Source organism: Babylonia areolata, chromosome 18, assembly GCF_041734735.1.
Source record: "Babylonia areolata isolate BAREFJ2019XMU chromosome 18, ASM4173473v1, whole genome shotgun sequence".
Taxonomy (NCBI): Eukaryota; Metazoa; Mollusca; class Gastropoda; order Neogastropoda; family Buccinidae; genus Babylonia; species Babylonia areolata.
The window spans coordinates 4,690,717-4,700,716 of record NC_134893.1 but is presented as its reverse complement, the minus strand read 5'-3'; the positions used below and the strand labels follow the sequence as shown (position 1 = coordinate 4,700,716).

General features: G+C 41.7%; 1 protein-coding gene across 2 annotated transcripts in view; it reads left to right on the top strand.

Moving 5' to 3' along the window:
* LOC143292373 (uncharacterized) overlaps nt 1–3,956 on the top strand; it is a 6,506-nt gene extending 2,550 nt beyond the window's left edge. For both annotated transcript variants that reach the window (XM_076602585.1, XM_076602588.1), the window contains exons 2-5: nt 1–8; nt 555–695; nt 1,522–1,629; nt 2,071–3,956. The exon at nt 1–8 is cut by the window's left edge. In XM_076602585.1, coding sequence (XP_076458700.1) covers nt 1–8; nt 555–695; nt 1,522–1,629; nt 2,071–3,039 — 1,226 coding nt within the window. In that variant the 3' untranslated portion in view covers nt 3,040–3,956. The remainder of the gene's footprint in view (nt 9–554; nt 696–1,521; nt 1,630–2,070) is intronic.
* Nucleotides 3,957–10,000: the final 6,044 nt, after the last annotated feature.

Below are 10,000 nucleotides of genomic sequence, written 5' to 3'. Positions count from 1 at the left end.
GACTGAAGGTATCTATCTATCTATCTATCTGTCTGTCTATTTTTATTTTTGTTTGTATTTCAATTCTTTGTTCGTCCATTGTGTTTATCTGGCTACTTACTTATTGCTCTATCTCCTCAGATCAAACACACACACACACACACACACACACACACACACACACACACACACACACACACACACACACACACAGACGCCCAAACACACATGGACACAGACACACACACACACACACACACACACACACACACACACACACACAGAGGGAGGAAAAACAAACATGTAGTCTTCCTGAACCATAAAAACAGCCTTGCCAGTGTTACTTTTATTTATTTATTTATTTATTAATTATTATTATTAATATTATTATCATTATGATGATGATTATTATTATGATTATTATCATGATTATAATTATGATTATTAGTGTTGCTGTTTTCATTATCACTATTATTTCTTTTTATTATTATTGTTATTACCATTACTATTATCATTGTTATTACTATCATTACTATCATTATTATTATTATTATTTGTTGATGTTGGTGCTCCAGGAAGCCGCTGAGCAGGCCCAGAGAGAGGGCAGCGAACGGCCCTTGATGCTACAGCAGCTTCGGGACAAGATTCAGCTGGAGCGGCTGAAGGAAGGAAAGGGGGAACTAACCGTGGAGTTTGAAGAACCGAAGGAGTATGAGGTAAGCGCTGTGGGCCTTCCCGCGCAGTATTTAAAATTTTTTTTTCTTCTATTCTTATTCTTGTTGTTGTTCTGTTGTTCGTCTTCTCTTCTCGTTGTTGTTCTTGTTGTCCTTCTTCTTGTTCTGGTTCTCAAAGTTGTTGTTGTTGTTGTTGTTCTACTACTACTTCTACTGCTAATTCTTCTTCTTATCACTGTTATTATCGTAAAAAAAACAAACAAACAAAAAAACCCGACAAAAATCAAAACAAAAAACAAACAAAACAAAACAACAACAACCCAAAAAACAATAACAACAACAACAAAAAACAAACACCCCCCCCCCCAAAAAAAAAAAAAAACAACAACAAAAAACAAAAAAACAACAAAACACACACACACACAAACCAAACCAAACCAAACCAAAACAACAACAACAACAAAACCCCCAGTTTTTTTATGCAGAAAGATATACAGTTTCCATTATTTTGTTGATTCACTGAAAGTGGTGTGGATATGCTGATAGTGGAGTTTACAAAAGCTTTGGTAATGAGGACAAGTAACACGTTAAAAGACTTCTGTTGTTAGTTTTGGACTGTCGTTCGTTTTCTTTGCGATGTGTTTTATTCCTTATTCGTCATCATCTTTATCTTCGTCATCACTTTTCGTCTTCTTCTTCTTTAGCCTGTCTTTCTTTCTCTTTCTTTCCTTACTTTTCCTCTTCGTCATTAATTCACATCAGCATGTGACTGTTGAATTCTGGAGGAAGTCTAAAAAACACACCCCCAAACCCCCCCAAAACACTACCAAAAAAACACCTGACAATTATCTCCCCCTCCTCGTTGCAGCTGACGGAAGAAGAAAAGCGCAAGCAGGAGAAACGTAAGATTAAAAACAGAGAGGCGGCCAAAAAAAGCCGTATGAGGAGAAAGGCCCATGAATCTGAGCTGCAAAAGGTATAGTATAGTATAGTATAGTATAGTATAGTATAGTATAGTATAGTGTAGTATAGTATAGTTATTAAAATAGGCAGCTCTCATATTAGTCTCTGATTGTCTGTCTGTTTCTCCCTGTCTTTGTCTCTATGCCTGTCTTGTCACTTTGTGTTACGTGTGTGTGTGTGTGTACGTGTGCGTGTGGGAGCATGTGTGTGTGTGTGTGTGTGCTTGCGTGCGTGCGTGCGTGTGTGTGTGTGTGTGTGTGTGTGTGTGTGCTTGCGTGCATGCATGCGTGCGTGCGTGTGTGTGTGTATGTGTGTGTGAGAGAGAAAGAGAGAGAGAGTGAGCGTGTGTGTGCGCGCATTGCTGACGTATGCGCTCACTAGATTCTTCATCTCTGTTGAACGTCAGTCTATTGATTAAGCGCATCACATAGTCGTGACATTCGTCTGTGTGCAGAAGAACAAGAGTCTGAAAAAGACCAACGACAAGCTGAGGGCGGACCTGAACAAGCTGTATGACCTGACCGGCCGTTACCAACAGGCCGTCCACACGGCACGTAACTGCTGCCACACCCACACCCACACCCGCACCCACACCCACGCCCCTTCCTCCTCCTCCTCCCCCTTCCCCTCCCTGCAGATCCTCCCAAGGCAGTTGGTGTCCGGAGACCCCCCCCGGCAATCCCGCCACAAGAAGAACGTGGTTATCCGTGCAGCGCGCGCACCCCCTCTGCTCTCCAACGGCGGGCAGTTCAACATCAGAAACAACGTCCTCGTGTCGATGAAGAACTCCAGAGACTTCCGCGGCCCGGCTCCCTTCACCTCCTGCCCTGGACAGGAAGTCAGGAGGACCCTGGCCGGTACTGGTGGAGTGGTGGTGCCTGGCGCTACTGTCGTTGTCCCCAGCCGGAGTCCTAGCCCGGATTCGGACATCTTGAGCGACTGCGCGGGGTCGCCCCCCAGGGTCATCCCCAGCCCTGCTGACAGCGACCAGGAGATGAAGGACGTCTCCGGCATGCCGGTACTGACAATCGCCCCGGAGGATGTGTCCGACTTCCTGTCCCTGACGGGAGGTTTCCGGGGTTCCCCGGCCCCGCCTGTCCTGCGACGGATGGAGGACGACTGCCCACCCGTGCCACAGGACACCTCTTTCCTGCAGATGCTGGCAGATGCCAACGGGGAAATGCCTTGGGAGATGGGGGGAGCGTCCCCGGTGATGGGGGGAGAGTCCCCTGACGGGACCTACTACCCGGGCCCTGTCCACGCCTTGTACAAACCCAGCTCTCTGCCGGGTGGTGGGGGAGTGGCTCCACGAGGGGTGTCCTCCCCGTCTGCCTCCTCCGCTGACAAGCTGACTCCCCTGCTCAGCTCTCCTTTACTCAGCACCATCTTTGGCACCCTGCAGGCTCCCACACGTGGACCTTAGACATTTTCATCATATTGCTCATTTGAGGCTCGTTTTAGTTACTGTCAGTCTCTCTCCGTTAGGCTGAGTTTCACGATAGAATACTTCAGGCGAATGCATTTTTGTAATTGGTCCAGTGTGTGTGATCTGTTACATGTAGATTTGCTTACTGATTTTCAGGTGTTTTATTTTCTTATTGGGTATAGTCGCTTTTTGTGAAGACATTACATGTACTCTCCTAAGAAAAAAAACACAACCGTTTAAAGGTAAATCAGAAAGTCATGACATATAAGATAAGTAACGCAAAACAACTGTTGTGGGGAAAGGGACGCTGGTGGGTGGTAGGGGTGTCAGGTATACAGCTTCATATTGAGGCTGATGTTACTTTTTTTGGCATCAGTAGGTATACGTTTTTTCAGACCAATATCTATTTTGAAAGGTATGCGGGTTTTCCCACTCCCCTCTCTCTTTCATTATAAAGGTAAGTAGTATCCAGATAATCCTGTTTGAGATCACAGTCAAGTGCGCAGAGTCTGTTTGTTGAGTTCAAGGTCATGTGTAATTATTCCGGGCTGTCATTGTGACTTACCACTTGTGGTCAGCTCGATCGCGACTGAGTTTCGATCAGTGACAAGGGACGGAAAGACACGACAGGTGACTGACCGTTGGGCAACCAGGACATGTTCCTTTGATGTTTCTCCCTGAAAAGGCAGTCTCGTCTTCCACAGGGGGCATGCAAGGTTGCTTGACGACCGAAAAACAGGACAAGACGAAACGACATGAGACAAATCGAGCTGACAAGAAGCAAAGCGACAGGAACGTTCGCCATTAAAATAGCTTTGTGCCCACCTGTAGGCTAAATAAAAAAAAAATAATGCGGGCATATGCTCTTTGAATTAGCGCCAATGTAAAAAACAACAACAACCCCCCCCCTCCCCCGCAAACCCCACCCCCACCCCCCAAAAAAACAACAAAAACAAAAAACCAACAAAACCAACAAAACCAAACAAAACAAACAAATAAACAAACAACAATAACAACAACAAACCAAAACAAATGAAGCCAATGTCGTTGGTCTCTACATTCTTGCTCTCACTGCAGTCAGTCATCACTTTTTGTTTGTTTCGGAAACGGCGGCAAAAGGTCACATCTAAGCTATCTGCAGCGAAAGCGACCGCGATAAACAATACATACATAACAATGTCAGCCCCCTTTTTCTTAAGTACAAACAACAAGACAAGATCATGCAAGAGACAAAGCATACATACAATCTCAAGACCCCTGTACCAAACAAGTTGACCTTAAGTATTTTGCCAGTGGGCAAACGTTTATACTCAACAGCAATTCAGTATCGTAATACGTGGATTTGGAACAATGAACTCAAATGAACACACATATACAATAAATCTGGCTTTGTTGTTTGATGTGAATGTTCGTACTGCATGTCAGCCGTGACTTTTGGATTATTCGGGAACGTCATCGAAAAGTCACATCCAAAGCTAAATGCAGAGAGGACAGTTTCTAGAACAAAACAATACACAGCAAAATCAGTCACTGTACTTGTTGGCCAGCTGTATTCGAACTGACCCACAACAGCATTTCTAGACTGCATCTTTATCTCTCAAAACTGTTGAAAGAAACCATTATGCGTGGACCATCTTATGGTACTGCTGTTCAGAATGGAGTATCTTCATGATAAATAATAGAGTCCAGTTATGTAGCCAAGTGAATCAGTTACAACGGACAAGACCAAGACTGTGCAGTGTGAGCGTGGGTAAGTGGGTTGGGAAGGGTTTGATTTGAAGATAAACAGAAATTTTCAAAAAAAAAAAAAAGAAGAAACAAAGAAGAGGGTGGGGGTAATGATAAATAAAATAATAATGGTATTTATATAGCGCTGGATCTTGTGCAGAGACAAATCAAAGCGCTTTCGCACCAGTCATTCACACGCATGCATAACTCTAATACTGCAGAAACTAAAGACAAGGAAGGGCAGGCAAGGGAGGCTATTTTGGGAAGAGGTGGGTTTTTAAGGCCAGACTTGAAAGAGCTGAGTGTGGAGACTTGACGAAGCGAAAAAGGAAGTTCATTCCAATCGCAAGGTCCAGTAACAGAGAAAGAATGGCGGCCAATAGTCGAGTGTTTGAATCTGGGTATGCGTAAACAGAGTGGATCCGAGGCCGATCGTAGTGAGCGAGATGGAGTGTAGAGGTGAAGGCAGCCGCAGAGATAGGAAGGGGCAGTTTTGTGAATGCATCTATAACATAGAGTGCTGATCTTGTACTTTATTCGGAGTAAAAGGCACGCGAGGCAGTGAAAAGGGGGGCGGGGAGGGGGGGAGGAGAGAAACTATAATGTTTTAGCTTTTGAAAGTGCAGAAGGGATAAGGTGAGTAGCTTTATCGAAGGCAGTAGAAATCCTACGCCCACATGCTATCTATCACATAATACAGTCGCTTCCAGCAGCTGTCAGTTTTATTCATGAAAACGTAAACGAACTGACGGCACTAAACGTGAGCAAACCTCGCAAGTCTGGCAACGTCAGGTCTCGGTTTCCCTCTCGTTGACCCTGTGGGACTCGCTCTTTACGGACCGGTCACCGCTTGCAAAAAGTTAACGAGTAGGAAGGAGCCGACCTGTAAGTGTTATACATGCAGGTTTAGCTACATTATTTGAACAGGCTGAGCTATTTGAGTTTCAACAGACTGAGCTACAAGGGTTCAACAGTTTTGAATCAGACAAACTGATCTGTATGAGTTAACAAGTTGAGCTTTAAGAGTTATAGAACAGTTTTTTTTCTCCAGTTTTTGGTTTAGGGATAATAAGTTTTGGGGCCTTTGTATAAACAATGAAATAGAAATACCCCCTCGTCCCTCACGCCCCTATTATGTTGCTTTTTGTTTTGTTTCTTGATCACCGCTTTTATTTGTTATTTTGTTGTTTTGTTTAGAGACAGAAGCTGTACCAAAAAGATGGTCGAATAACATATTGGTTTTATTTGATAGTTTTCAAAGATTCTATGAAACAATGGCGTTGAACATAAGGCAAAATATGAATGATCATTCTTAATACCCTCTGTAATACACCAGTCGATTCAAGAAGTCGAAACTTAGATAACACAGAGACACAGACACAGACACACACACACACTACTTTCACACTTTGGAAAACACATTTTGAATCAAAAGGTAGCACAGAAGATTAATGGACAAGGAAAAATAAAAGAATATTTTCGTATGAGAGACATTTAGACAATTTTTCCCCATCCTACACTTCGCGTACTATTTCAAGAATAGTATTGGTCTTTTTGCCAAAACAAGTAAAGGCTATTTATAGCAAGGGTTATTCTCTCAAGGAAGTGCATGCATGCACTGTTTAGGAAGGGGATTACCCTGCCTCCACTCATTCAGCACTGTTGGTCAGTCTGAGAGGACAAATAATCCTCTTGTGATCGGACACGGAAGCAACTTGCAGCAAACTTTCTGATTGTTTGATGGGTGGTGAGGGCAGGGAGGATGGGGAGAGTGGGGGGTGGGGGTGGTGGGCATTTCTAAAAAAAAAAATGCATATGACTGCACACGTTAAGTCTAACATCCAACACATCATTGTGACATGGACTTTTCTTTTATAACCCCCCTTTTCCCTTATATATATTATTATTATTATCATTTTGTTTTCCCGGAGCTATCATGTTTTGTTTCTTTCTTTTATATATATATTTTTTATTATCCACATTTCATATATTATTCTTAGTTTTACAAGTTTTTTTTTCTACTCTTTCTAATCATGACTTATACCTGTTTCACAGAATTGCATTCGCTTGAAGTAATTGGCATAAATTTCAGCCAACGTTCCAATGCAGATTTCTTATAATAAAAACTTGCAATATGATAATTACAGTAACCAACTACAAAGAAACAAGACGGGCACGGGTGGAATGATAGTTCGAAATATTAGGGGGTAGGATATTGTGAAACATGTTCCTAGGGTTAACGAAATTAAGCATACTACCCAAGCCGCTGAGTTCTAAAAGACTTCGAGTCAATGGTGTACACTACTTTCGATTGTTGCAGGGTATGTGAGTGTACTGTGGTGCAGACTCCTTGTCCGTTTCAGGGAGCGGGAATGTACTGTGGTGCAGACTCCTTGTTCGTTTCAGGGAGCGGGAATGTACTGTGGTGCAGACTCCTTGTTCGTTTCAGGGAGCGGGAGTGTACTTTAGTGCAAAATACGAGTTCGTTGCAGGGAGTATGTGTATACCATGGTGCAAATTATTAGTTCTTTGCAAGGAGTGTGTGTGTGTGTGTGTGTGTGTGTGTGTGTGTGTGTGTGTGTGTGTGTGTGTGTGTGTGTGTGTGTGTGTGTGTGTGTGTGTGTGTGTGTGTGTGTGTGTGCTTTAGTGCAGACTCCTTGTTCATTGCAGGGAGTGTGAAAGTACTTTAGTGCAGGCTCTTTGTTCGTTTCAGGGAGGTGTTCTGAGGTGAACTGAGGACGTTCTGATTACCTTCTTGTTTTCACATTTGTATTGGTGTATTATTTCCATAGCCTCTTGTACTGTGCAAGATACACGGCAGTTTGATGATGTTTGTCATAGTATGAACAGTGTACAGAGTTTCATCAACTTTCATAAAAAAAGGAATGAGTTTTTGTTCACAAGACTGTTCAGTATGCCTCTTTTGGAGAAATGTTATATCTTTAGTCAAAACACGTATGTTTTTTTTCCTGGCCATTTTCTGTTCAAACCTATATATATATATATATATTTATATATACCTTCTACGACATTACTTTGTAGTTACTTTCGAATATCTGTATGTGTCCTGATGAATACTTGGATTCAATTAGTGTGGAAATGTAAACTGTTGATATGTCATTGTAAAGTTGATGTGTAGTGGTTGTGTTAGTTAGTGGTTCCTGTTATTCTTGTTATAGCCAGACTAAGACAGAATCTCCAGATATCACACTGTTTAGATATTGTGCATTTTATCCCGGTATGTTCTTCATGCTTTGAATTGTAATTCCTGTTGGTGCTGGATTTCCGTGTAAAATTTCTGCTATGAAATGTCAGTCTTGTTGGTATTGGATGTACATTTGTAATCTTTTTTTTCTCTCTTTTCATGTCGTTAGTGACTCTGAACAATTCTGCATGTACTTGATAATGTCTTAATCAAAAGAAATAAACCTGTTTATTAAGCCCATATTCATGATGATGATGATTATGATGATTATGATTATGATTGTGATTGTGATGATGATGATGATGATGATGATGATTATTATTATTATTATTATTATTAACATCATCATTATTATTAAAATCATCATTATTATTATGTATTTATTCACAAACTCATTTATCGTTTTTAAGAAAACTACAGGAATTTTCATTGACCTATTACACTTTATTTTCAAAGACTTGTTATTGCTTTGATATGTTCATCCACATCCTAATACGCTTATTCTTCTTGTGAACAGGAGTATATTTTCTGATTATCATTTTCAAATGTGGACGGTGTTTTCTGATCTTATTTTTGTTGATGTTATAATGGCACTTCACGTATTAAAATTTTGAATGATTCATCATGCTTTATTCGCCTTTTCAATGTTGCTTGTCATCATTGATTGGACCCTTGACTGTTCCGTGACATGAAATGGACACAGCACTGTGATTTTCGCCCAGAAGCAGCATTCATCGTGTGTGAAAGCGAAAGACAACTCAAGCAACCAATTATTTGGTTTAATTATTACTGGTTACTCCCCTTGAACCAAACGTACACTGAAATACCTCTGCTTTTAGAGTCCATGAAATGTGGAATTCATCGTTGTAGCTGAAATGTATAGGCTTTTTTTTTCTTTTTCTTTTTTCCCCAAAGATTACCATTTACTTCAGATTTCATTAGATAGACTGATCTTTTTATGCTTGAGCAAAAAATTGATAGACAAATAATTATTTGAAATGTTATTCTGAAGTATAACCTGGATATCCTAAGTTGCTTTTTTGGTCATTATCAATTGGATAGGACATTCATTATTGTCATGAAATGAATAAAAAAAAAGATATAACGCAAAAAATCAATCGACTTCGAGATTTCGTCTGACCATCTGTGCATCCCTGTCTGTCTTTGCCTCTGTCTGTCTGTCTGTCTGTCTGTCTGTCTTTGTTTTATGGATGTGTGCTTTTTTCCTTCATCCGTGTAAACTGCGGGTTTGCTGCAGATGTGATGTCGCATGTATGGCTTTTGACTCACGTGTGTGTGTGTGTGTGTGTGTGTGTGTGTGTGTGTGTGTGTGTGTGTGTGTGTTGTGTGTGTGTGTGTGTGTGTGTGTGTGTGTGTGTGTGTGTGTTTCAGCTCACTCATTCACACACTGACATACAGACACACAGAGAGATACACACGAATAAACACACACATACATGCTCTTCAACCCCAAACACATAGACACGACGCCCGCCCCCCACCCCCAGCCCCCCAGCCCTTCCCCCGTGCCCCCTCCCCCCACACCCCACTTCCCCGCGCACATCCCACAGTACACTATTTCTCAAGTAACAACGATAGCAACATCACCGCAACCGTTTCCACTACCACAACCACAATCACCACCACCAATTATTTGCTTCCACTTCTGCTACTAGTCATTCGGATGAAACGATAAACCGAGGTCCCGTGTGCAGCATGCACTTAGCGCACTTGATTTAAAAGAACACACGGCAACAAAAGGGTTGTCACTGGCAAAAATTTAGTAAGAAAAAACAACAACACGTTGATAGGAAAATAATGATTACGTTTGTAAGCAGAAAAAAACAAAAACAAAACAAGGGTGACGCAACCCGAATTTCACACAGGGGGAAAAAAAAACAAACCATGTTGTGACAAAAGAGAAACACTATACAATAAAATACAACACAATTCTAATTCTGCTACTACCACCACCACCACCACTACACTACTACTACAATTACTGCTGCTGCTCCTGCTGCTACT